Source organism: Caloenas nicobarica, chromosome 14, assembly GCF_036013445.1.
Source record: "Caloenas nicobarica isolate bCalNic1 chromosome 14, bCalNic1.hap1, whole genome shotgun sequence".
Taxonomy (NCBI): Eukaryota; Metazoa; Chordata; class Aves; order Columbiformes; family Columbidae; genus Caloenas; species Caloenas nicobarica.
Genome location: NC_088258.1, coordinates 13711803 through 13739767, shown reverse-complemented (window position 1 = coordinate 13739767; position 27965 = coordinate 13711803). Strand labels below are relative to the sequence as shown.

General features: G+C 43.8%; 1 protein-coding gene across 5 annotated transcripts in view; it reads left to right on the top strand.

Moving 5' to 3' along the window:
* The window catches only part of NPRL3 (NPR3 like, GATOR1 complex subunit), a 44202-nt gene that overhangs the window by 9384 nt on the left and 6853 nt on the right, over positions 1 to 27965 (top strand). For 3 of the 5 annotated variants that reach the window (XM_065644648.1, XM_065644644.1, XM_065644643.1), the window contains 9 exons: positions 688 to 817; positions 4072 to 4146; positions 6667 to 6820; positions 7648 to 7729; positions 14772 to 14909; positions 15633 to 15789; positions 17659 to 17765; positions 19016 to 19145; positions 27494 to 27683. In XM_065644648.1, coding sequence (XP_065500720.1) covers positions 734 to 817; positions 4072 to 4146; positions 6667 to 6820; positions 7648 to 7729; positions 14772 to 14909; positions 15633 to 15789; positions 17659 to 17765; positions 19016 to 19145; positions 27494 to 27683 — 1117 coding nt within the window. In that variant the 5' untranslated portion in view covers positions 688 to 733. The remainder of the gene's footprint in view (positions 1 to 687; positions 818 to 4071; positions 4147 to 6666; positions 6821 to 7647; positions 7730 to 14771; positions 14910 to 15632; positions 15790 to 17658; positions 17766 to 19015; positions 19146 to 27493; positions 27684 to 27965) is intronic. The other 2 variants (XM_065644647.1, XM_065644645.1) reach the window with 1 other exon arrangement.

The window sequence follows — 27965 nt, the reverse complement described above, 5'->3', positions numbered from 1 at the left end:
CCTCCTGTCTCACAGCTGTCCTGGTCCCACCACTGAACCAGAGCAACCCAGTAATGCCATGGGCAGCGCTGGGAAGGGCCTGCCCTCTCATGAGGTTGTCTTAGTTTGGTTTGTCAGATGAGAAGGCCCAGGTGAGGCCAAGCAGCTCTCAGAAGGGTCCTGGTGGTCTGCTCAGTAACTTTGAATCTCACAGACGAGATTTGGGAAAGGAGGTACAAGCATTGGATGTATGTTTTTTTTCTAATTGAATCAGCTCTTTCTTGCCTTCCCCTCTGCCATACTGGGTGGCTTAAAGATCTCTGTTGTGCTTGAGTGACAGGCTGTGTTGATATGTAGTTGCTTAGTAAGTTCATTAACCTGCAGCTAAATCCAGGCAATGGCTAACTCAAGCTGGTTTTACATTTAAGCGAACTGCATCTAATCTTTCCAATGTATTTTGCTGAGCATGTAATTAAATAAGCATGACCCTGCAGTCTTTGTCGTGAATGCTTCCTGTTTTATAATTGTGATGATCTGAGAGACGTAATTAAGGGTTCTTAATTTTCCATAATTGGTGCTACTCTAGGTACAGCAATCTAGACACAACTTTAATTAAAAACTTATAAGTTAAATATATCTGTATTTGAAGGAATATTCTGGGGGTATGCTTTTTGAAAATTATAGTAACTTCTGTTTCTGCTCCTCAAGGTTTTCGGATGTCATCCTGGCAACAATTTTGGCTACCAAGTCAGATATGTGTGGCAAAAAGTTTGAACTGAAGATTGACAATGTTCGCTTTGTTGGCCATCCCACGTTGCTTCAGCATGCCCTTGGGCAGGTATGGTACGAGGTCCGCTCTCGGGACCTGCCTTCTTTACAAACTGCCTGGCTTAGTTAGGAAACTTAGCAAATATATCCTGTTTTTACTTCTGGATGCTCAAAGCTCTCTTTTACTTAATTCCAGATAAATACAGTGAGTGGCGAACTGAGGGAGCTCTGTCAGTGATTCTCAGAAACTCCCTTCTGGTTACTGTAGAAAAGCAGTGTGGGTAAAGAGGAGTAATACTAAGCAGTCCAGCTCAAAAAGCTGTTTCTCCCTGTGTGAGTTATTGCAAGTTAGCTCTTAGCATCTCTAATCAGTATGGCAGTTAAAAAAACCTGAAACAAACAAACAAAAATCCACCCCAAACCTTCACAAATGTGATTATAGAAGCCACACCAGCTTTGTTTGGATTTTAACTCTTTCTGCTGCTCAAGATGATTCACAGGCTCAGCTGGAATATGAAAGAAGTCTAAAATTTTCTTGTGGACAGAGTCAGGCTGCTGTTTGCATTGAGACCTTGCTCTGTGGTCTACGTTTTAGCTGCTTGGAATGAAAGCAGTTGCCACCTAGGCTATGGAAAAGGCCCTGCTTAAGTCTAGGGAAGAATTTACATGCTTCTACATGCAAAATATTCCCTGTCTCATTCCCCTTTCTTGATAGACTGTAAGAATGAACTGGGTTTTGCTAATTTCTGAATCCAACACTGATCTCTGTCACTGAATTGCTTTGGTCTCTTTTTTCATCAAATCGTCTAAGTAATTCATTTTTTCAGGAAAAAAAATCTGCTTGCCAATTTTATCATCCTTTCTATCTATAATTAGAGGTGCAAACAGCTTGTTGGCAACTGCTGCTTGATATTTAGAGGACCAGACTGCTTTAAGGATCGAAAGATACTAGTGTTCTGCTTTTGAAACTCAGTTGTGAGTCTACAAGAAATGTGGTGGAGGATCACCGAGATTCAGTCCTCAAATGTTTGAACTGCTTTGGAAGCCAGAATTCAAGTGTCCCCAAGCTGTGCAAGTCCATCATCAGGCCCAGGGTCCACACAGGGACCCTGGCCAGGAGCAGAAGGAGACAGGACCAGAGACAGGGCTGCAGGACAAGGCTGCCACGTACTTCACAAGGGTCCATCCAGGAGACAAGCTGTTTATGATGACGTGGATCAAAGGTGCATTCAGGAGACAGGGCTGAGACAGGCACACTTGCAGGCCCTGGACTGAGCTGGAATGGGGCTCCAGAGCTGAGCTTAAATGGGACTCATGGTCATGGATTGGGATGTGTGTGGGGGGACCATTCAGACTTTCTGGTGCTCTTGGGGCCCTGACAGCAGTGGTGTGTTCTCTCACAGTATCAGATTCCTTTATTTTGCTAATCTTGTCTGAAAAGCACAACTTCCTAAATGTGGTGTAAATTACGCTGAAAATTTTTATTTGCATTTTTGCACCACATATTATTACACATTCTCTCCACTTTCCTGTCAGTTTCATCCTAGTTGCATGAAATATCTCATCATTTTCAGTTTATCTAAATAAAATTGCATCTGGGTAAATAAATACAGTTATAAAGTGCTTTAAACACTTTTTGTTACTTCTTGTAGGATCTCCTTTTTGTGTGTGTCTTATCACCCCAGTAATAGTGTCCAGAATCTTCTAGACGTGGCAGCCGTCTCTGCCTGTTCCTTTGAGTCTAAATCTGGGACTCCTTTGAAGTTCGGAGGAACCTGCTCCTTTCCCGTGGAGCAAAAGCAGTGACCGGAGCAACCTGACAGTCTCTGGTTTGGGTTTCTTCAGAGTTCACACTGCAGCAAGTTAATCCACAGGACAGCTCAGCAAATTCTTACTCAGATGAGATTCAGGAGTTACAAGAGCACGAATATTTAATCCTGTGTGCTAGACTGCCTTTTATGTAGCAATATTCTGAATTCTTCAAATTCCTTCAGCATTTTCTTTTCCAGTTTAGTCATTTCTTCTTTTTTTCTGCACAGGAGGTGATATTAAATCTATTGCGCATCCTAATTAATGTAAATGGTGGTATTCTCTTTGATTTTAAGGAAGGAACAAGATCAGCCCCTACACTTGGAAATGCTTTTGAGTCTTTATTGAAGATCATAAGGCATCCTGGAACCTCTAACTCCAGAATAAATGAACACCGTAAATTGACTTCACCGCCCTCTTATCACTGCCTTTTTGTTAGAACTTCACTTATACTTTAGAAAAAAAGAAAGTATGTATCGCTTCTTTAAGTTTCTCTAATTTTTAAGACTACTGAGTATAAACACTCAGATTTTGGAGTTTGCTGCTGAGCAGTTTGGTGCTGGTGCTCGGGACCTGTCAGGAAGCGTGGATGTGGCTCTTATCAGCCTCTCTGTGTTTGCCCCATCTCAGACTCTCCATTAGTTACATATGTACGTGCGTTGGGTAGAGACCGAATATGAGGTTCGCTGGGTGTTTGGCCTGGCAGGTTGTAGCTGTTTTCACTTGGATTTGGGTGAGTGTTCAGCTCGGGGGCTGGCAGGAGTGTCCTCTGGATTTTGTGCTCCATCTTGTGGTGATGCTCGCTCGATTCCCAGTTGTTAGTCTCAGATGTCCAACTTGTTCATCTCGGCTTCCACTTTTCCTCCCCACCAGAAAGTCTGTACCTGCATTAGGGCTGAAGCTCTTTGCTGCAGAAAGAATGGATGGGGGGGAAGAATGTGTTCAAAATCCTGCAGGAAGGAAAAAGCAAACCTTTTCTTTTAGTACTGTGGTTCTAGAGCATTTTTTTGTTCTGATAAAAGCAACGGTTTGTAACATGACACAATCCAAATGGGGATTTTAGGAAAGGAACTAATGTGTGGCCTAGGACAAGAAATCTATGGACTTCTCTTTAGTTAACAACATATATAACAATTGTGCTAAGGAATTTAAACCTGTGGTCCCTAATGATGCTAAAATGCAGTAGTAAAGACACAGAATAAAACTGCTATCTTCTCTGATACTCATTTCCATGGTCATAACCGAAATGCTTTGGTTTAAGTCTTCACAGCTTCTCAGAAAAGGCAGTGTTGTCAAGTAAATAGGACACTTTAATTAAAAAAAACCATAGTTTTAGTTTTTACAAGCCAAATTTCATGGTATAATTTGATTTGTCTGCTGTCTTTTCTCAGCAAACTTGTTATTTGACTGACTTAGGCTTTTTTTTTTTTTTTTTTTCTGGTTTCCCTTTTTCCACTTTGTTAGTGGCTCCAACTCACACAAGCCTTTGGAATTAAAAAAAAATATATTTTTCAGGTATCCAAAACTGATCCTTCACCAAAGAGAGAGATGCCTACTATGATTCTCTTCAATGTGGTGTTTGCACTGAGGGTAAGGACTGTCTTCATTCCATCTGACCGTGGGATGTGCTTCAGGTGTAAAAGAGAATGCAGTGGGCTCACATGCCAGTAACCTCTTTTAAAACATCCAGTGCCTGATTTCATTGGGATATTTTAATTTGAAACAACGAACCTAAACAAGGTACAATATGATACTGACAAGTAGGACAGTTTTCCAGCTCAGTGGAAAACAAATACAGTTTTCTCTTCAGGACATTTTCTGGAGTTTTGGTTTTAGATAACCAGAGTGCAAAGGCATGCAAGAAACCACTTTGTGACATGGATGTGAACCAAGTTAAATGTCCTGTATGTGTCTCCTGTTATTAGTGAGCTGGTAACTCTGGCTCTGGACAGCACTGTTTGGAGCCCTTATTCATGCTGTGTGAAACAGGGACGTGCCTTTGCCCAGCGCCTCTAGGCTTTTTTTTCTAATTAAATGGACAGTGGTTGAAAGCTGCCTCCTCTTGGCAATGAGATCATTGTAAAGGGAGAGTGCCAGGAGGCAGCAGCTGTAGCATTCTGAAGGATGCTCAGCAAGAACCTGGAGCAAATGTGTAATTTTTGCTTGGAATTTTTTTCAGTCTACTCTGTTGACTAGATGTTGGTATCTGTGTTAGGGGATCCTGGCTTGGCTAATTTGGTGGTACAAAACCCTAGAAATTTCATTATATTTGAGCATTATTTGATTTCTGTCTTCTGGCTTTCTCTTCCCAACCCACAGGCTGCATCTGTGGAGCCAACATTGTTTTTGTGGCATGTACACATGTGAAGAAACATTTTAAAAATGAAAGAGGGAGGTGGAATAGCTATCTTTATGGAAATGGTTGATTTTTGCTTGAGTGGATGTAATGTAATGATTTAAAAGCCTCCAGTTCCTTGCTTGTGAAATGACCGTTTTCTTTTACCTTTTAGCACTAGTACTTTTCTTATCGCTGGCCTCCCAGTGGTGACTGACAAGGACAGGGCCACAGTCTGGATGGCTTGTCCTCACTTGAGGAGCAAGGTTTCACACAAAGCAATTTTCCCAGCAATCTGTCTGAATCAAGCAAGAAATTGTTCAGTGAGTTCTGCTGGAGATGCAGTGGTGGTGTGCTTTGGGACATTCTTAGGTCAGGAGGTGCTGAATTTGCGATACAGGAGTCAATTTTAGATTTCGCATGTTAAGAGACATCACCTTCAAGAATGCTGTTGTTTTGGTTTGTTGGTAAAGCACCACGCTTTGGTTGTAGGTCAGTGTGTGTCGATGCTCATGCAAACACAAACATTCGTGCACATTGAGTCATGTGGAAGCAGAAGTGCTAAAACCAATGCTCCTTCATTCACAATATTGCAAGAGGTCAGTGAAGCACCATGAAGGCTTTACCTGGCCCACATTTTTCTCGAATCTAATTTCTAGTGGTTTTCCTAGGGAAACGTGCTTTTTTGCGTTTTGGTACTGTGATGATACTGGTGTAGTTGTGTGTGTAATGCAGAACAAATCATATTTGCCAAATGAGACACTCTTATTTCATAGAGAACTGTCAGGTTTCTGGAAAGTGGACATTTTTTCCTAGCACGATGTAGCACCGTGCCGGGGGTGGGTGGAGGCGTTCTGAGATAACGCTGAGAGCCCATCTGCTGCAGGCAGACCTCGGGCAATGTCCCAAACGCTATAATCAGCACTGACCCTGCTGTGTTCAAGCTTCAGGGTTACCAACGTGTCGTGACTCAGCAAGAACAGTGGGATCCAAAAATGATGACTCATGGTTTGCTAGTTTACGTGCCAAATTATCACTTGCTAGAACTGTAAATTCCTTTAAATGTCTTAACAAACATGAAGCAACTGCTGGCTCAGACTGGAGCCACTGAGTCCCCCCACCTTGTCAGCTGTACTTACACAAGAGCTTTTTCCAGCACTTTCATTCTGGGACTTGCACAAATTCAGTGTTAGTAATAAGCCACATTTGTGAAATATTTGGGAGCATAAATCCAAATTCATTCTGGTTTGGGATCAAGTTGTTGATCATGTGCTGGCAATTCCTACCTAGTTACGGTCTTGTCAGTATATAAGGCAAACATCAGTATAGCAACACGGAGTGGGTGGGTTGTGTTAAAGGTGCTGCAGACCTTACACTCCCAGTGAATTTAACCTGGACATTGTGACATTCTCCCTTTTCAAATAGTTTGACACTTTCTCACTGTGTACAAATGAGTTCTTTGGTCTCTCTGCTAGCAGAAGGCCCATTAACAACTGGAAAAAATAAACCGGATGGGAGTGTCGTACTCCAGGTGCTGTGTTCATTTGGTGTGCGTAGACAAGCTTAGAAATCCCTGAGTCTTCTCTTTACCTTTGGACATCTCTGAGCTTCTGCTTTGTTGCTGCTAGAGAAAATTCCTCTCTTTTGCCAGTTGTCAAACAGGCTGACTTTTGATATCTACTGAAGATAACTTTTGACTACTTATCCATCACTGTAGTTCCATAGATGTGATTATGGCTGAATGACCGACTGTTTCTTTTCTGTGTTGCCCGTAGGCCAACGCAGATCCGTCTGTGATAAACTGCTTACACAACCTCTCCCGAAGAATCGCCATAGTCTTGCAGCACGAGGAGCGTCGCTGTCAATACCTGACCAGGGAGGCCAAGCTGATCCTGGCTATTCAGGATGAAGTGTCTGCCATGTCAGAAAGTGAGTGCTGAGCTTAGCTGTGTGCAGAAAGTAAGTCCAAGTACTTACTTTCAGAAAAGTACTGATTGTGCCTTCTTACTTCTTTTGTGGCTGGGATCAATATGAACAAGTTTTGGTGCTCTTTAGCATTCTGACAGCTTTTGACTGCATTTTGCCTCATCCAAGATCACTATCCCTGTGCAAAGATGTCGGCCTTGGAAAAGAAGCAGCTTGTTTACTTTCCTTGCTAGCTCAGTGCAGTGTGATCGCTGGAGAATGTGCACTGAGCCATCACATTTGGGTCTGCCTGTGAGGCTGAGATGGGAGAACTCATACGTAGCCTGCTTCACCCAACCTAAAGCAAGTTTCCCGTGCTTTAATGCTGTCTGCTGAGTCACCAGACTTCTTGTGTGGAAACAACTCTTACAAGTTGTTACCATGGCTAGCAAATAGTTACAGAGCATTTTTATAGACTATACCTCCGAGCAATTTACTATAATATATGCACTATTTAAGGCAAACTCTATCTGACAGTGATGCATCATCTTGCTGCAAGCATTAACAATTGAAACTAACATGTATAAAAACAAAAACACTTAAAATCATCACTTGTCAAATGCACAGTTACATATGCTTACTGAGTTGAGGTTTAGGAGAAGTTGGCAATATATCACTGTTATTATTTTAACACATAGCTTGAGTTATTGTAAAAGCTTTGAAAAATAATTGTAGATTAAAAATACATGGATTCCGTCCCTAAGGTACTGGTTGATACCCAGTGGGGAAAGAGAACACTCTCTTTGCTTTGAAATCAGTTGTTTGCTTTCCTGTTCTGAAATTTTCCATAGGCACAGAAGGGCCACAGTCACCTTTTCATCACATCCTACCCAAGTGCAAACTGGCCAGAGATCTTAAAGAGATGTATGACAGGTAAGTGGTAGCTCATAGTATGCTGTTTCTCACTGGAACCTCTTGACCTTTTTTCTTAGGATATTATCCACCTTTTCATGCTGCTGACTCACTGGGATTTGGGTTCAGGCCAGGTCGAGCAATGTGAAGGCTGACTGTCAAGTGAAATGTTTGCAGAATTTCTACCCTCATCTTTACCATGGTCTCCCTTTGGTTCTTAAAAGTTGGTGATGTCTGTCACAGCTTTAAGAATTATTATTTTCTTCCTTAGCAGAGAGGCATATAATGACAAGTGAATTGTAGAACCGAAAAGTGCCGTAATATGAACATCGTATCACTGTAGAAGTGCTCTAGACCTGCAGCTAAGAGAGAAATGCTGTGTCTAGCACCGATGGCAAGTCAGATACTGCCCTGGCTTCATTTGGTTACACTGTGTATGTCTGGACAGTGAATTTGGATTAGGCGGTGAGACTTTCAGCAGAATGGAAAGTGTAACATGCTGTTTCTTGACTGGATTAAAAGTTCTGGCAAGGATTTCAAAGGAGCGTGGATTTAGTGTTCCCTTTCAGCAGGAGCTGGCACCAACCTCCTCTGGTGTATTTCTGCTCTGACAGCTTGTCAGTGCTGACTCCTCGTGCAGAGCGGACACCTCCGTTCAGGATACACACTTGCTGAAGGACCTTGACAAAGGAGCACAGAAGGTTTTGGTGGGGAGGAAGACGATGTGCCCCTCGATTTGGGTGTTTGTCAGGGCTTGGGAAAATTACTCTTGAGTTTCTTGATTGACTGTAGGACACATTGTGTGATATCAGACAAACCCTTTAGCCTCCCTAGATTGCACTTCCCCTTGTACAAAGGGAATAATTGCAAAACCCTGTAAGGTAAGGCACTGAGAGCCTAAATAATTTAAAGATTGCAAAGCACATTAGAGAACTCCACTAAGCTATTCTTTGTTACGTTCAAGAGCTGTGAATTTCAGCCTGTTTGGAAGGAATGTTGTGTATTGTTTCATACCACTCTTACAGAAGGTGTACTAAAGTTTAAAATAAGGCACTTTTAATGTAGCCTGTAATTCTAATATTAAACTTCACCTACGACTTTCCTCTGTTCCTCTGGGGCCATGTGCTTGTGACTGGGCAAACCCTGCTCTTGTTCCGAACATTTTAGCGACACAGTGACATCTTGTGGCACTTGGCTGTGGCTGATGGAACACACAGCCTGAGCTCACAGAGTTTGCTAATACAGCCCTGCCATGAAACGAGGAGGAACAGACTGACCACGGAGAAACACATGTTGGTGCTGCCCCTAGATGTAAAATAAGGCAGAACCTCTCTCATTTAGACATTGTGAGTCAGGGAGAAGTGGTGGAAGTTATATTTTGACACTTTTGAATGATGTTGTCATAAGCAAATGTAAGAAATAAGTTGTTGGTAAAAATATGTCTGTGCATTTGGTTGGAAAGCTCTATTTGAAGAGTGGATATCAGCATCCTTGGCTGACTGGGCAATAAGGTGTGTTCTGCAGTATTTTTCCATTAATGCTTCATATGAGAGAATAGGAAGTATGCTTAATATACCTTCAGTGAGATCAGGTGAAAGGGGCTGCAGCGCCTTTCTGGGCAGGCATGGAATTAATTTTTTTCTTTGGTCAAGTAGAAGAAATGGTCTAGAAATAGGATTTTTATTCTGCAGCTCCAAGACGAAGAATTCCAGGGTGGGAACAGCTCTGGAGTGAAGTCTGTGTGGTCGTTTATGAAATGAGGGTTAGTCACAAGTGACATGCAATCGCAGAAAAAGCAAATAGATAAGAATGCATAAAATAGAAGTCTTGTCTGTAAGATGGAAACCAGTCCTGCTCAAGATTGTAAATCCACTGCTGCAATGAATACTGTATCCAGTTTTGGGCACCACGTTTCAAGAATGATTTGGGCCACCTAGAGAGTGTGGAGGAGTGAGAATGACCTAAGAGGAAAGATTGGAAGATTTGCTTTGTTTCTTTTAGAGGAGGAAAGACTGCTGGGAACGGTAAGTTCTCAAATGCATGCAGTGACAATGTGCTGTTTTAAATTTACAGAGTTTTCTGGCATAGCCTTTGGCATAGGGGAACAGCTCAGTGAAGTGAAAAGAGCACTTTGAATTGCAGATGGGAACCCAGCTCTCCAGCTGAGATTTGCTCAAGCAGCGTTTCCTGGTGTCTGCTGAGTTCTGCAGTTCCAGTCACCTCTCGAATTATCGGGGTTGCTCCAGAGGTGCTGTCTGGCCTTTGGTTTCCTGTAGGTGGTGCTGAGGTATTTCAGGCAAGACTCAACATGTCCTTTATCAAGCTGGTTTGTACAAAACCACAAGTGCATGAATCTCTTTGTAGTTCAAAATGTCCCTTGCGTTTTGAAAGAAATGCCCATATTTTGTAAGGCAGGAATCAATAGTCAGGTCATCTTGACTGTAACGCTATTGCTGCGATAGTGACAGAGTGTTATTAAACTGACAGTTTAGAGGCAATCAGCACCTAGTTCCTGAGGCCTTTCTTGACTGTAATGGAGAAAGCAAACAATAATATTTCTTTTTGATTAGTTCAGAAAATAGATTTGAGAGTCTTTGTTTGTGTTGTCCCCAAACTCCAGCATTGGTGGGGAACAAAATGCGATGGCTTCAGGACCAAGGAACTCCAGCTGCTGGTGCCTCCAGTGTTACCGCACCGACAAATTCAGCAGTGTTGCAGTGGGTGTCTCTTTTAAGCCAATGTTCAATTTAGGGAATTAAGACAGCTTTCACCAAGTTCTATCTGCCACTGCAGGTAATATGTTAGCTTGATACTAGCTAACTGCTTGTCTGTTTTTAGCAAACTTCTCTTAGCTTTGTATTGGAATAAAGGTGGGAGTATGGGGAGGATTTTGGGGAGGGTTGGATTGTTTGTTTATTCTTTCTAATAGACAAAGAACCTGTATACATTTTTAACCTAGTGGGATTTGTCTGAACTATCAGCAGCTCAGGGAGAAGTGGAATAATTATAGGAGATTTAGTGAATTATTAGGTGTGACTTGTTTGGCTGTACTGTAAAATATAGACTGACTACAGTTATTTGATCAAAGGATGGTCAATGTGTCCTTTACAAGGAAATGTGAAACCTTTTCAAAGCTCTAAGTAGTCACAGCCTCTGGCAAAAATAAAGCTACAAGCTCACCTACACCAAACAAGAAAATATGTCATTAATTTCTGATATAAATAAGACAGACATAAAATGAGATGTGTATATGTAAGATTCATAGCTCTTATAAAATATGACGTAGGATCGTATTTGTTTTGCCAATAGTTATGGGGAAAAAAAGACAGTTCTGTGGGATATTGGCCAACTTTTGGGTTCACATTTTGGGTCAGTGGCTCCCAGTCGCTGTTCAGGGCAGAGCAGAAGAATAGAGCAAAAGAGAATTGTTATCCCAAAAATGTTCCCCAGCTTCCTGCAGCCTTGGAGGTGGTTTCTGTATATTCAACAACTTTCAGCTGATCTCACTTCCCGGAATTAGTCCACAATCCTGCGAGCCAGAATAAATATTTAACAACCACAGCATCCTCTGATAAGGAGATTCATGGCTTAACTAGTTTCTGTGTTTCTTTCTATTTCTTTTGAACTTTGCTCCTTCTAGTACCATGAGATGTCTCAGAGGTCTTACAATGGAGAGATGTGCAACAGCTTTTTCCTATTTACTTCTCCCTGTCTCAGTTTTAGACTGTGATATCACCTCTCTGTATCCTAATCCCTCACCAGGTATTCGTCAGCATTGCACATCATGTATTATCTAACCAGAGATTTAAAAACAAAGTGCTGTAATTAAGTTTTCATGGGATAAAATGGAATGTCTTTGAGGGTTTAATAGCCACTTAGAGTATGGGGAGTAAAGCTGTTTTTCTCAGTTTTTCTTGACGTCTGTGGGAGAAAGGAAAAGTTGCAGCAAGGTCACTGGATACCAGTTAACTGTCTGATAAACCAGCAAATGAAATTTAGTACCGATAGTAAAGTCATGCATGTAAGACCAAACAGCCCTTATTTAGTACATAACCATTCTGAAAAGAGCTTTTGGAATTGCAGCAGGCAGTTCTGTGCAAAAGCTCAGGATGCACTAGCACTGTAAAAAAATCCCCATAAACTGTGTGAAGAGCAGTTAGGAAAGAAGCAAAGAACAAAAGAGAGTATTCTGTGAGTTCCTGGTGTACATGCTGCACCTCAGACTCTTTGGGCAATTTCCTATCAAGGGCTCCTCACACTGTGTGCCGGAGGGTCCAGCCTCTTCCCGGGCTGTTTGCTCCACAATTTTAGTTGGATAAGAAGAACAAAGTAGAACTGGAGCGAGGTGACTCCATAATGCGACTTGAAAACTTGTTTTCTTGATGTTCTGTTGCTGGTTTTTGCTGTTCTGCTCCTGCCCCTCGAAGGCGGCTTCTGGGTTCGCTGGTCGCCAGCCAAAGCACTTGGGGCCAGCTCACGGAGACTGGTGAGGCTCACGGTAAAACGCTTGCGGAACAGGTGACTTCATGGGGAATCTGTGAAAACGAAGGCGAATGTGGATCCAAACTTCACTTTCTGTGACTTTACTATATTTCATGTTGCATGAATCTTCGTGTACATGTTCATGAAATCATGTAACTCTGTTGGCTGGCTAAGGGCAGTTGCACACATTGCTACTGGAGAGTGGAGCTTATTCCATGTCAAATTATAAGAGATTTCTATTAGTTTTATTTTCCATCCAAGGAGTGGCAGATGAAGGAGAAATCATGTACATAAAGCTATAATGAAGGCTTTAAATTGTACAGTTGGATGCAAATGGAGACGAATTAAATTAAGATCCAGATCTGAACTGAAAATCTGGTTTTCTTGTTGTCTTTAATTCTAGCCTATTGTTGTATAGTGCAGTGTAGACAAAATTATGCTGTGGAGAGTGTAATTATGTAATTAAAGCTTCTGCCTTGGTGCACTTGGACCAAAGAACGAAAGGAACCAACTGTTACTGTTTTTCTGTTTCCAGAATGTTAAACTATGTAGGGAAAATATCCCTGCAAGTGTTTCACATTTTCATGTATCTTTGCTTCTTTTCTATAACCTGTTTGAACAACCCCACTAGCTGAGTCTCTTAACTCGCCTGTCCCCTTCATTTATTGCTGTGTTTTCTCTTGTGAATATTTGCCCTGGTAGGTAGTGTGGGTAACCACGGCTTCAGGCTTTAGCTTTATACATTTTGAGAGAATCCAGCTCTGTCAGCTGGTGCATGTTTGGTGGGATAAGCCGTGTTACTGGACTTGCAGCATTTAATGCAAGAAAATGGAGGTGTTTGCTGTGCTTTTGCATGTTCCTTCAGGGGTCGGAGCCTCAGGTGCGAGGTGAGAGCGCCAGAGAGACGGTGGATTCATCCTCCCAGTTCCTTTTAAGAAAAGGAAAATGCGTTTAGTATCTGCTCCATTTGCAACTTGAAAAATCAATATTTTTCAGAGGTCGGTGCAAGATTTGAGAACAAAACCATGGCCTCTGCTTTTGAAAAACATTGTCTGCAGTGAGATTTCCCCTAATGAGTCTGATCATGCAGGAGGGATCTTGCCACTCTCTCACCACTCTGTTGTGGTTTGGTGAATAGTTAAGTGGGCAGCCAAAGCTACCCAATGGTTTGGTTTTTTTTTTAAAGCTGAATTTTCAGGTCTCTCTAAACCTTGTATACAACCAGATGAGCTTGAAAAAACCACGTTAGTTTGTGGCCTACAATTGAATACTAGGTATAAATGTTTAAATCGCCACATAAAGAGTTTCCAAGGCATGTATTTGCTCCCGGCCTGTTCCTGGCATGCTTTTAAATCTGTTTTCTGTAGAGGGGAAATTTGTGGGCGTTACTGGCACAAAAGTCATATTGCAAGTCTCAACACTTAAATTTAAAATTCAGACTGGAATTTTCAGAGTGCAAACTTTGAAATTTTCTTTTAGGCCAAAAAAACCCTCTTTTGGAACGACGTTTAAAATCAAAGGACATAGTGAGAAATTCAGTTCTCCAGCAGACAAGGTTAGCTGTTGCTTGAGATTGATTTGCGAGTTTATATGTGTCCCTAACTCAGTGTACATGACGAGATGGGCCTTGCTGTTCCTCCCTGCTCTGTCCCACGGCCTCCAGCAAAGCTGTTTGCAGGCCAGCGTTGCCTGCTGGCGTTCGGAAGGTTTGCGAGGGGGTGCTGGCTTAGCCCCTTAGGGTATGGTACCCATCTTTACCCGTTTTAAAGCAGATATAGTTACCTACCTAGGTATATTTCATCTGTTGCCTAGGCTTCCAGGCTTCTGTAAAACTACCCGAATGACGTTCATTGCTTTAATCTCCCAGCTTTCTGGTTTTTTTCAGTGAAAGAGGCTTATAGCTGCTTTCAGGCTCAACATAAGGGTCAGACTTTATTGTCATTCCTGAGATGTCCATCACTTCCACTCCAGTCCTGTTGTCTGAAGTTAGCTTAAAGGCTTAGGTTAGTCCCTGTGGTTTCCTAGAATGAAGAAAACATTTAATGAACACGCTTGTGATTTCATGTGACAAGCAGGGGCAGGTTAGTAGGAAACAAACAACCTAAGCAGAACCAAGGGAGTCCCTTATTGTAGAAATGTGCTGCTCGTAACACCCCTTGCCCAGTACAGACATCTCCTTTTCTTTTTCCTTGGAGAGGAAGATGGAAATTGGAGGTGAAAACATTGTGCCCAGTTCACGTTTGCCCTTTGCAGCTTTGGTCTAGGGAATTTTCCAGTGCCTTGCAGTAGATCATCAAGAAACTCTTTTAACGTAAGATACTACTGCAAAATTAAGAGCAGAGGGAGCAGAAGATCAGTGGGGTGAAGTCTTTAAAATCTCCCCAAAGCCTCATAGGGACCAATGCTCTGTGAGTACGAGTGAAGTAACCCCTGGCAGCCAGGAGCCAGTCTGGGGATAGACAGGGCACGTTCAGTCTTTTCCCATCCTGATGTGATTCCTGCACAGGGGTGAATCTGGACCACTGTTTTGGTTTGTTATACATTGTAAATGCTGTATGTATATATTTTCTTCCTATTTTAGTCTCTGCACCACAGGGGTGGTCCGTTTACATATCAACAACTGGCTGGAAGTGAGTTTCTGCCTGCCTCATAAAATCCATTATGTTGCCACAAACTTTATACCCCCTGAAGCAATTGAGAGAAGCCTGAAATCCATCAGGTAAGAGCAAGCTCTGTCCCTCGGGGTCTGACCGGTCCTGCCTCCAGTTCCAAGCGTGGTGCTGCAAATGTCTGTGCTGGCATGGCGTGGGGGACGATGTGACACTGAACTGTAGCGGTGGGGGGTGCGTGGTCTGAGATAGGGCTCCCCGAAGCTGATGCTGAGGTGCCCTGATGTTGCTATGCATGTGGCGGTGTGAAGCCACAGCCTTTACATTAACATCAGGTGGTTGTACTGAGGTGATGCTGCCAGAGAAGTCTGCGCTGTTTCCAGTCAGAGAATTGTGTGTGCATTTTAATCTGTTGACCCAGAAGTAATTTTACTTTTAGAAGAGAGCCCAGGCCCTGTGATATCTTATTTCCTGCATTCTACGTTTACAGCTTTTTACCTGCAAAAATAACTAACTCTTCCTTTCTTCTACTCCATTCTATGTTTCAGTAATGCAGAGGAGCAGTTTTCAGACTAGTTCTCCAGGCTTAATTGCATGCCAGCACAGTATAGTCTTTTTTTCTAGTCACTGGGGCATCCAGTTACCCCTTTTTATGGGGAGCATCTTATCTCGTGACATAAAAACAAGCTTATTCTGAACCCACTTACAGCAAAAGGGTGATATTAGAAGTTGATTTTTTACCCGTAGATTGACCAAATATCATGGTCTTGGAATAACAAAGCCTTCAGGAAAAGTTGCAGTTTACTGTGCAAATGTATTCCTTCTTTCTGCAGGCCTTACCATGCCTTATTACTTTTAAATGATGAGAAGTCATTGCTTAATGAGCTCCCATTGGACTGCTCTCCTGCCCTGGTGAGAGTAATTAAAACTACCTCTGCTGTGAAGAATTTGCAGCAACTGGCTCAAGATGCTGACTTGGCATTGCTGCAGGTACGGGGAGCTGTCAGCGGCAGCTGAAATTCTTTTAATTCACAAGGCGTTTTCTTTCTGTGTGCCAGCGGGTTTCTGTGGTACGCGGGCACGTCAGTTCTCTCGGTGTGAGCAGAGCACACAGAGAAAGCGCGAGCCTTAGAGCACGGGGAAAGGTGGGGAAAGGTTGGGGGGATGAAGGGCAGCAGTGCAGGGAGGGTGCTTGACAGTCCTGCAGCCGCATCAGAGTCACAGATTGCTGTGGGGCTGCAGGGACGTCTGGGGATGTGTAGCCCACACTGCTACTCAGAGCAATCCATTAAAGCTGGATGCTCGGGAACTTGTCCGTTCGGATTCTCAGTACCTCCAGGATACCTCCCACAGCCTGTCCGGGCCCTGCTCCAGCATTTGACCAGCGTCAAGTAAAAAACTCCTCTCATATCTGATGGCAAGTCTCATCTTCCACCTTATGTGTGTGGCCTCCGATCCCTGTGCCTCTCTGAGGAGAGCGGCTGTCTCCTGTGCCTTCCTGTTAGGTAGTTAAAACCGGGACAAACAGCACTCTTGACCATCACGGTGATCTGTCCTGGTTCTGCCACATTCATGTCCTTGTGCAAGTGGAGGCACCCAAAATACAGGTGAGACTTGCATCTGCCATGGCCAGATGCGCTGCTTCCGCTGGACCTGCCGAGATGCCGCGGTGCGGTTCGCTCGCCCATCTGCAGAAGGTTGGCCAAGCTGCAGCGTGTGACCAGCTGGCAGCTTTACAGATGTGTAAGGGGATAGAGCGTGTGGTGAGAGACTGCAGAAGCAAAAGGAGCCTCTCCAAGCCAGCAGCTCTTTCCAAATGCCTTTCCAGTCCTGACAACTGGATTTCAAATCTGAATTGCTCAGGGTGATGCGAGAAGCCCTTGGAAAGGGAAGTTTGTGCAGTGGAGGGAATGAGACTCTGGCAATCGTGTAAGACATGAGGCCACTGCGAGACCTCTGAGGATGAATGTGATCACCGTGGCCCTTTGCTCGTTGGGCCTGGTGATTGTATGAGATGACACAGGAGAGGGGAAAGCTGCTCCGGGCTTCCAGGAGTCGGTTCAGACCCAGGGACGCAATCTGTGTGACAAGGAGGAAGAACACGGCTTGTCATTGCAGACGTTCCTGGTCACAGATCTGCACCTTCTCTTCTTTGAAAGGGAAGGTCCTATTTTGTAATAAAATGTCCAGGTCTGCTTACAGCAGTCTGTGGTGTTACTTGGCATTATATGGCTATGGGATAAACTCTGGAAATTCCCTACTGCTTCTGTAGTTTTGTTCTCCACAAAAGAAGTAAAGTTAAATGCATCTAATGATATAGGCTGGACTTGATATTTCGTAGACACTATTTATGTGGCTCTTCCAGACCCATTAACAAACACTGACCTTTTTAACACATTAGAATACTTGGTGTAACTCATTACTGAAAGATCTCAGTGCATTAAAAAGCCAGTGTTGGCTTCCTTTATGTTTGTGTCATAGCAGAGACTGATTCTTTTGGTGTATTTTTCATGTATAACATTTAATGCATCATGTGCATAAAGACAAATAAGGTTTTGGGATAAGAAAAGTAACTAAATTTCTATGATACAGTTTGAAGAAATTTCTTTAAGGCAAGGAATTCTAAATTGCTTAGAAATGTGAAGCAAACCTGTGGAAATTCATAACCTTGTCAAATGCTTTTTGATGTGCCACATGTTAAATTAAACCATGAATTTATTGCAAAGGCAGGGTGAAAGGATGGAATATTTTCCTTTCATTTCAACTCAAACAAGGCTTTTCTGCCATTGTATGAAATTCTTGCTGAGAGTTTGAGTTTTGCTTTTGCTCCCCTAATTTCTCTCTGTTTTCTCAATGCAGGTTTTCCAGCTTGCTGCACATCTTGTCTACTGGGGAAAAGCAATTATTATTTATCCGCTGTGTGAAAACAACATCTACATGCTTTCTCCGAACGCCAGTGTCTGTCTGTAAGTAGAAGGAAAATCAGTGACTAGCAAGAAAGTGGTGAGAAGTGCAGATACGCTTTCCTTCCCTGAGTACCTGGCTACAGGGTGGGATCTTTCTTCACATATTAATTTGCTGAGACCGTACAAAGCACAAACCATTACACGTGCCTGAACTTGCAAAGCCATATAGGAGTTTGTGTGTGGTAGGGAGGAGCATCATAGCAGATCAATATGCTTCTGCAGTGATGTGGAAACAGTATTTACACTGTGAAGTTACTTTTACCATTTTCAGTGTGCTTGCTCGCCAGTTGTCCCTATCAGAAAGGCTGTACGACCCTGAAGCAATACAGAAACATTTACAAAACCAAAATCCTTTATGATTAAGTTAAATAAATGAGTGTTTCATGGGACTGTTTGTGTAGCTAGCACACAGCATCATCTGGAATTAAAAGTAGCAACTCAGGGTAGTGTTGCTGTCACTATTGGATTGTTTTGTGTGATGGCATTTTATACCGATACGCCTTCTCGCAGACAGAAGGCAATGTGGCTGTCTTGAGAGCAGGCAGCAGCCATGCAAGGAAGATGTGCATGCAGTGGTGGGTATTTTTGTTCTGCTGAAGACTGGCAACCCTTTCTGTGTTGGATTTTGAGACATTTTTAGAATCTGTGTTGGAACTCAGTAATAGGAAAATAGTTCTAAATCAAACCTTCTGTGATGCAAGTATAAAAATAGGGCTGGAAGGGACCTTGAGGTCATTCAGGAACAACTGTGCCTGTGTCATATATGGCAGTGCTGTTCTTGAAGACCTTTGTACATGGAAATCCTAGGACAGTTATCCTAATATTTAACTTGACTCTCCTTTACTTCTGAGCAGTCGTATTGCTTGTTCTGTGGGCATGGGCAGGGAGAACAGTCACATCTACAGCTGCATTTTGCATATTCAGAGACTGTATCCTGCCCAGCCCTGTCTTCTCTTTACTGCCAAATCCCTGTTCCTTTGCACAGGTCAAGACTTTTTATAATTTTTATTTTTCTCCTCTGGATTCCCTCCACACCTTGAATAATGTACTGAATGTAACACCAAGATGAAAGTACATGGGCTACTTGGTTACTTTGCAAGATACAACATGCCATGAACTACCCTTAGTGTTTTTCTAGATCATAGAGAATATTTTGTTTGGGAATTGACGCTTCTTTCATGCTTAAATGGATAAATGTTAGACTGACCAGCCATGTAAAACTGATTTCTGCCTTTACCTCTTTTCTGTAGCTATTCTCCATTAGCAGATGCATTTTCTTGTCAGTTCCGGGGCCACAACCTGCCGACAATGCTTTCCAAGTTCTCCCTCCCAGTGTCACTCTCAGAGTTCAAGAATCCGCTCGCGCCACCCGTTCAGGAGGTGAGATGGGGAGTGCACGAAACCTCCTCGTTCTGCTGCTAATAAGAACACGGAATGGTGTTGCTTCTGCAGTACCTAGTCAGGAACCTGCTATTGCAGGTTTAGAAGTTGCCAATGGCTCTGTTTCTAACCATGAGATTTGTTGTTTCACATCCACGTGCCAAAAAGCTGTGGGGATGTTCAAGGTGAAGCTGTGCACATGCTCTGTGTTAGCAAAGCGTAATCATAAAGGAAAAATCAGAATGTTTATTTTTTCCTTGAGTGATATAGTAAGGAAAAACGAAACTCTATTTGGTCTGCTTAAAACTGTCATAAATTAGTAAGGCTGAGTGCAAGTTGGTGGATTCCTCACAATTACGTTTAATTTTATTATATTCCATCTACTTCAAGTTCACAATCTGGTTTTAAAAGCAAACTGTTTATTCTTTTAGCTTTTGATAAGAAACTGGAATTGTTTAAAGGCTGTTACAGGAAGTAGACTCAGCATGTAGTCAACAGGAGTCCATGTGTTACAGCGTTAGCATTTTAATGTTCAGATTTGGGATAATAATATGTGGATTTTGGATTTGTGAGCTGTTGTTTTGCTTACGCGTAGATCATGGCTTGCAGCACTTCTGGGAGCTGGTGAAGTGCAAGAGAGAGGTCAATAATGTGAGGTCTCCTGGCTCACACTTGTATTCCCACATGAAGAAGCCTGGGCCTCTGAACACAGCTCATTGTGGCAGAGGGAGCACGGGCAGATTTCTGTAGCTCATCTCTTGTGGGGTTGTTTGCTGTCCTTCATACTTTGATGACTTGCTGGCTATATGAATTTAGCTGCTGTTCAAATATCTGGAAGATTACCATCAATTGCGCACAGAGGCAGAATTGTGAGAGAAGAATTTGTTGTAATTACAGGTTGACAGAGATTATGATCAGAGCTAAAGATAAGAAATTATGCAGTGTCTAATCCCAATAGTATGTATGGGTCAGCTGCCACCGGGGAGGCAGGGGAAGAGCTGTGCCTATCGTTTGTCAGTACTTCATTGTAGTCACAGACATATCAGTGTCCTGAAAATTGAAGCCAAATTAATAGCATTAATTTCATTCTAGCTGCAGTAGTTTCAGGAGGCATTCTCAGTACTCCTTTTAAAATTAATTACTCGCCTTAATACTTCTTCTGCAATATTTCTGGTTGTTCTCAGACATCCTACTTCTGTTTAAAATACCCAAATAAAGTCTGCCACTTGCTGCTGCAGTTACGCCTTGAAACAACAGTGCGTGACCGATGTTTGCCAGAGGTGCTGGAGCGCTAATCCAGCTCTTTTAGAGTGCGCACCTTCTCTCTGATGCTCACCCGCCCGTGGTGGGGTCCCAAAGGTCAACAGCACGGCTTGTCTCCATCGTCCTTTCAGTGCGTATGGAAGGATGAAGGATGAAGCTGTGAAGTGCCTTCTACACTCTGAAAAAGGGAGGCGAGAACTGTGGTTGCAGAAGACTCGGGGCCACATTGACAAGACGTGCATGAAGATGAAGCAGACACTGTACACAGCTGGGCTGCTGTGATGTCGAGCTGCTTTTTGATCAAGCTAAGCATGCCAGGTCTTGGGGGAGTTTAGACTAGAGAAAGTTCTTAGATGTTTTCATATCAGTACATTAATGTAGGGGAGTATTTTCTTCTACTTTGATATACCTATGTAGAACTCCGTATTATTATTTTGTTAGGAACTCGCCTTTTAAGAGAGATTAATCAATCTCTATCCTGAGGTGGTCAGGTTCCAGTTGTGATTAACAGAGATCTAGTCGACAAAACAATTAATCTGGTGAGATGCGGCTGGGTTTTTGTTCCGCTGTGCAGTGATAAAAGATGCTGTACTCTGAACTGTAAATATTGTCAAATTGTATTTGCTTTGCCTTTGAAAAAAAATTAACAAAGTTTGGACCTTTCACCGTAATTTTGTTCTTTGCATATATAGAAGGGCATGCGTGGGATTTTTTAACTTTGGAGATTTTCACTAGCAGTCTGTTATCTTGTGCTTCTTATTGTGCTGACTCTACTGTCTCTGTATTTCTGAAGGTCATCTGGGCTAGAAGGTCAGTACTGTGGGAAGGGCTGTATTTTCTGCAGAGACTGTTACAGTTTTTCATGGTATCCATCCCATTTGATTCCTGTCTTAAGCAAGGGATTGGCTCCCTCCTTTGGCATCTGCTTCTGGATGGGCAGAGAATACGGAAGGCATTGGTAAAGTCCACAATGCAAAATAGGAAAGCCATTAAAGAGCCCTTCCTCCTGCTTTTATACCAAGTCGACCTGCCTGATTTGAAAGAGGACAAAGTTATTTTTGTTTGCTTACTGTTACATGGGTGGAGTTGCTCCATTCCTTTGAGTAGATGAAACTGATGTGACACTGGCATTTTTATATTTGGGGTGTTCTGGTATTTTTTGGTTGGTAGGAGGTACAACCAACTTGCAATACCCTGAGCAAGGACAGGGACAAGACTGCCTTGAAAGATGGAATGCATGTCTACATTCTGCTTTTGGTGTCTTTCTGTCAAGAAGGTAGCAGATGTCCAGTGCGTGGTGTCTGCCAGCGCCTCCCCGCACCCTGTGCTAGAGGCAGGAGTTTTGCTTGAGCCCGTCGTCTTGATCTCGTTTCTCGCGAGATGACGAGCGATGTATTGCAGCTGAACTTTCTCATTGCTGAATTCTATCAGTGGCGTTGTGGTTATAATTTGCAAGGTTGTTGGTATTCGTGCCATGATCTCTGTGCTAGCTTCTCTCTCTCTGCGTTCAACCTGCCTTGCTTGGACAGCAATGTTGCAGCAGCATGAGGATGTGCCTACGCCTACAGCTCAGCTGATCTAACGATATCTCGGTGCTGCTGAGAGAAGGAGGCTCTGTTTTTCCTTTCCACTCTCAGGTGTCTGCACGCATGCCTTCCTTCTTTCCCTCTTCCCTTTGTGCTACAGTTCTGGCTCCTGTCCAGCTTGATCCTATTCATATATAATAACTTGTTTCAACTGCACTAGTTTTATGCCAGGTTAGCAGGTGGAATTTGCTCAGGAGGAGATCCAGCAAGCTCCAGGGTTGGCACAGAATAAGGGAGGCACTTCTACAGCTGAGGATGTGAGTGAGGAAAGCAGCTGTTTTCCCCTTTTCACAGTGGTGAGTTGTCTGTTAGCTCCACCGTGCCATGTAGCATCACCTGGACTTGCAGCAATCCAGTGCAGCCTGGGACTGTCCTGAACAGCAACCAGTTTAGCTCATGCTGCTGGTGCCGGATCTCACCAGGGTGTGGCCATGGGGTGAGGAGATCCCATGAGCTGATACGATAGAAAAACTCATCTTCCCTTTCAGTCTTTTTACTGGGCAAGAAGCAGTTTGCATCTCCTCTACCCCAAAGAAGCTGTCCTGCCTTCTGCCGCCTGTGGCTGTTGGTTCCTGTTCCCCTGTTCTCCTCTCATGTGTGGCACACAAAGCCTTGCTATGACCGCAGAGCACACCAGAGTGGAGCTCTGGTGGTGTTCAGTGTGTTTCCCACACCTTCATAACCTCCTGGGAAAGCACAGAGACACTTGGTGATCTAAAACCTTTCGGTCAGCACAGGCTTGCTGACAGACAGTGTGTACAAGGCACATGCTGGAGAACGGCAGTCGCCGCAGGGGGACGCTTTCACCTGCTTATCAGTGCAAGGCTTTCTTCATGCATTACCAAAGCCTCTTCACCAAGCTACTCTGCACTAAGTTTCTTTGCAAACTGAGAGAATGGGATAATGTTTGTGGCTTCCCCTCACCTGTGCATTAAGGCCTCAGCTAGTTCATCTGTTTCAGAAGCAGCTGTAACATCTCTCTCCCCTGCCTTGAGGAACAAATGTGGACTAGCAGGAGGGATCTTTGCACCCGTAAGGTAGAAGGAGTGTACCTAGGGGAATTAGACATCCCATGTCCTCCCTGCATCCCCTTCACTACAACAGAGCTCTTTATCATAATGCATATTGTTATTATTATTGTAGTTATCTAATTCTGCCTTGAGGGGGCTAGGATAACTGTGGGAAAAAACAGATGGAAAAGTATGACAGCTGCTGCTGAACAAAATATGTTTAATTTTTCACTTTTGTTTTAATAAGCCTGGCCATCCTTTTGGGAGTAAAGCACTGGTAGATGAGGCCTCTGCCTTATGTATCCGGAAAACGTGCCGTGCTTTGTGTAACAGCTCGGTGGAAAATGAGCGAGTCTGTCAGGACAGGAGTGGGAGGAGAGCTGCACGCGAGCCCTGAATGAGCAGTTGTGTCTGCTGGGAGACGCTGCGAAGGGGCTGTTCTGCTGGGCATCTGGAAGGCATTAGGAGTCACAGGAGCTTTTGTTGGCAGAGCTATGGAAGCAGCATTGAGGTGCATTTATATTCAGTTGGACTAGGTATAAAATCAGGGGGTTTTAGTGTGACGAGTTAAAAAAATATGTCTCTCTAGGCCTAAATGGAGGGAATGGTTGAGCTGAGAATTCAAGGCTGTTACCTAACGATTAAAATGGCAATATTAGACAATAAGTGGTTTGCCCTACATTAATAGGGGTCATCAGAGTCTATTTTCTGTAAAATAGGGAGAAGTTTTAATAGCTGATCTGTTTTTCATAAAACAGCAGGGTTTGAATGATAAAGGAAGATAATACATTTCAGCAAACATGCATCTACCCCAAATATCTCAAATAACTAGATAATCCAGACTGGAGAAGGGGGCTTGTATACTTTGGTAGGCAAGACAAGCTATGTTTAAGAGTGTGTCCTCATGTAGTGAGAAACAAGCTAGGACAGAGTGCTTCTGGGGTGCTGTTTTTCCTTTCCTGACCCTGTTGCTGGTCCCAGTTATCTTGGCATTTTTCGTAGCTTCTTAGGGCTGGGAAAGAAAACAGCCTTTAAGAATCCTTGCAGGAAATGCATTTTATTTAACACGTTACTCAAAAATTTTACAAATACTCCCTTTGAATCCCAGAGGGAATAGAATAATGAATGCTGGATGTTGTCCCTCCAGGACTTGGGGCTGAGCTTTCCTCTGCCTGTACCAAACTGCCCAGATGGGCTGATGTATACAACGCCCGTGTTCCAGAAGCTAATAGGTTTTCTTTGCTTTTGTCAATAAGCACAAAGCAACGTACTGTTACCAGCACCTTCCATGCCGCCTCACATGATAACACACTCTAACTTTGCCCAGGGCTGCTGGGCCGCAGGTCAGGAGCAGAAGGGGATGGACACAGGCTGATCCGTGTGGAGCAGAAGGGGATGGACATGGGCTGATCCGTGTGGAGCACAAGGGGATGGACACGGGCTGATCCCTGCCAGCCCGAGCGGTCCAGATGCTGCAGCAGACAGGACCCCCTCATGGCAGACTGGAAAGAGGCAGCATGGGGAGATGGGAAGGATGAAAGGAATATGGATGAAATTGAGAGTTGATTGTTAGTTAAATTAAGCAATGAAAAATGTTTTGTTTTATATTTCCGTCATGGTCCTGGTGTTTCAGCCAAAAAAGGCTGGTTATGGATTCCTGCCATGCCAGATGATGACTGAGTGGAGGCAGTCCTGGGACTCCCAGCCCCTTGGCTGCAGCCTGGAGCCCAGCTCATCAAGGAGACTGAGACCAAGCACCAAGACAACCCTGTTCTCCAAGGGAGGAACAGCGTTTCTGACAGCCGGAGCAGCACAGGTAGTGCAGGGAAGCCGTCTCTCCTGCAGACCTGTCTGTAAGCTCCACCAAGAGGAGCAGATGGAGAACGGATGGAAATTCAGTGTTCGTGTCCAGAGACAAGCAGCAGAACATTTTAGCAAAGCTTCTGCTAGACCTTATCTGTGGAAACACTTGCTGCTTTCAGTAAGAAATAGGTTTAAACCCAGAAAAAGAAGAAATTGTGTCGGGCACGTTTGCATCAATGGCACAAAGCACAGCATGTTGAGCATGGTGCCAGTTGCAGGATGAAGCATCACTTGGGCTTTTTTCTAGGGCTAGATTTCAAGAGGTACCAAATTCCCACTGAAGCCTGGCTGATTACAGATACCCGTCAATGATCATCATTCTCTCTTACCTAGGGATGATTCTTCAGGCTCAATTCAATAAGGAAGAACAGTTTTCTCTAGTTCTCAAGTTAGTCCCAGCCAATCTTCAGCTCTCCCACTTCTGGCACGAAGATATTTGGCAGCCGTTGGTTGTACAACGTTACAGTTGTAAAGCCGTAGCACCACTTTTTCCTGGCTTCTTGTTCCACTGAGCCACAGCTGCTGGCTCAAGGGTGGCTTTCTAGATATTTGCACTAGAGCGTAGAGGTGAAGGTGCATGTACGGAATTAGAGAGTGATGAATAAGACTTTCCACGCACGCAGAGCTGTAATGAAAGCAACTGGCTATTTGTGTAATTCATGGAACCTCCAAAGTGACCAGTGGGGGCTGGTCCAGGTCAGGCCCTACCCAGCAGATTCTGCAAGTCTGGTAGAGCCTGTCTTACTGTCTCCATGAATTGCCTTGGATTTTTCCAAGGTTATTTTGTGCTGTGAAATGTGCAGACCTCTTCCATTTGATGTGAAGGTAGCAAATCAGACATCAAGCGTGCCAACAGGTTGGAAATATAATTAAAATGTATGAGACGTCTTTCCATCCAGGCCTACATCTGGAAGGAAGGTTTTTAGCAACGTAATTGCTGGAGTAAACCTCCTCTCTCTTCCAGGCTGATTTCAGATGTTAGCAAAACACTATGCATTTGGTATCTCTTGCCAACCTTCCTCTTCTGCAGATTTTCTATTAAACATGCGAAATGAATTACAGCTTTTCCAAAAAAAGGTCTGTTTGAAGGCGATCCCAGATAATGTTTTAAGATAAAAATCCATTCAGCCCACAAAAGTGGTAATCCCTGAAAAGACAGGGTGTGGGTCTATCTGCAAACAGAAGATGTTTCTTTGGTGATTTGATAGCAGAGGAGGAACTGAGCATTATAAGATTTATGGAAATAGGAAAATTATGTGGGCTGATGAACTTTGGTTTGGGGCTTTTATTGAGATTTGGCCCATTATCCTGGTGATTAATAGAGCAGAGCTAGCTTCCCTCTCAGAGTCTGAGCTCATCCTGCCTGTGTTTCTCTCACCAAAACAGTGTTGGTTGCTATGAAATCCCCAAACAGCTTTTGTCAGTGAATCAGTGTTTTCAGAGCCGTTAGCTATGGGAAGGGTTGCCTGCAGTGATATGAAAAGGCTTTTTGTGCAGCAATTCAGACACGATGATGCGTTTTGAATGCTCCTCCAAAACTCCTGAAAATGGGCCATGCCAAGAACCTACAGACACTTGTCCCTTGCTCTGCCCGCTGCTTTCAGCATCGCTCTGGGGATATTGTGTGGGCATTCAGCCACTGGGACACAAAGGTGTTGTGCATGTTTGTTTAAAATGAGCATCACCTCTCGGCGCTTTTGAAATCTTGCCTGTCTTCACCTCAGAAACCGAGGTGCCTTTATAAGCTTGGCCTCTCCTATTCTTGCAGAGGGATGGCAAGCAAAAGGGGGATCCCTGTGCATTCAGAGGGGACTCCTCAGCAGCAGCTGCTGCCTCTTGCCAAGCTTTCTGCTGCTGCTTGCACTGTTTCTGCCTCACCGAGTCCCGGCAGAGCTCTGGGCTCCGGGGTCTCTCCCGTGGTTGTGCAGCGATTCCCCATCTGACAAAAAATGGTTCCTACTTCTGGGCACTGGCCTTGGCTGCTTCAGCTCTGCCCGGTCACTCTGCCCTCTCCCTGGCTGCACTTTAATCTGGCCACTCTGGGATTAACCCTTTGGTGATCACTGATTTTAGTGGAAACCAGCAAACTGATCTCCGGGCTCACACCGTTGGGCTACGGGCATCAGAGCCTGCAGCTGGTTGACTCATTTCGCATGTCTGGTCGCTCAGAAGGAAGATAATCCCATTTTTTTAGCACCTGTTAAACTTGTTCTGTTTACAGACGACAGAACAGATCCTCGTGGGGTTGTATGGCCACATTTGTATGGCTAAAGCACGATGTGGTAAGGGCGTCCAGCAGCTCTGTTGGAGCGTTGCAGGTGCTGGAGGCATGGACGGGGCAGGACGGGTTCATTTGAGGACACTGGCTGTGCTGGTCAGTGGAGCATGAAGACATGCTGATCATTAAAGATTTGATTACAGCCTAAGTATCCACAAAGGCTTTGGGTGTGATGAACATGTGTGCCTGGTCACCTTTTTTTATGGTTGGAGAAGAGAGAAAACTGTTGCATGGGGTGGAAAGCATTACTCCTTGTGACTTCTTAGTCACAAAGCCCAACCTTCGTGCATTGTTTTCCTGCTGTATGTTATTTCACGGGTCTTTAATATGCCATTTCTCACTCTGCAGACTCAGCTCATTCAAATGGTGATATGGATGCTCCAACATCGGCTTCTTATTCAGCTTCACACGTACGTCTGTCTGATGGTGCCACCAAAAGAGGAGGATTTCCGAGCGCAAGATGAAGACATGCCCTTTACTGCCAGAGTCGGAGGCCGAAGTTTAAGCACCCCCAACGCTCTCAGCTTTGGTTCTCCAAGTATGAACACACTTTTCTCTGCTGTTCAGAGGTGTTCAGACTGCAGCCCGCTGCTGGAGCTGCCGTTAGCCATGCCCAGGGTGATCGGGCATTGGTAACAGGACGACTCATCTTTGCTGGAGTGCTTGCTAATTAGGTCCCACCATTCTTAAATTTAGAGCTGGGCACTGGTCAGTCTTAAGGGCTATTATACCTAAAATGCTTGTTTTTAAAAAGAAGTAGTGCTTTGTAATTTTGTTCATGTAAAGTATTTTTATCAGAGATACTTCCGGTTTTCCAAAG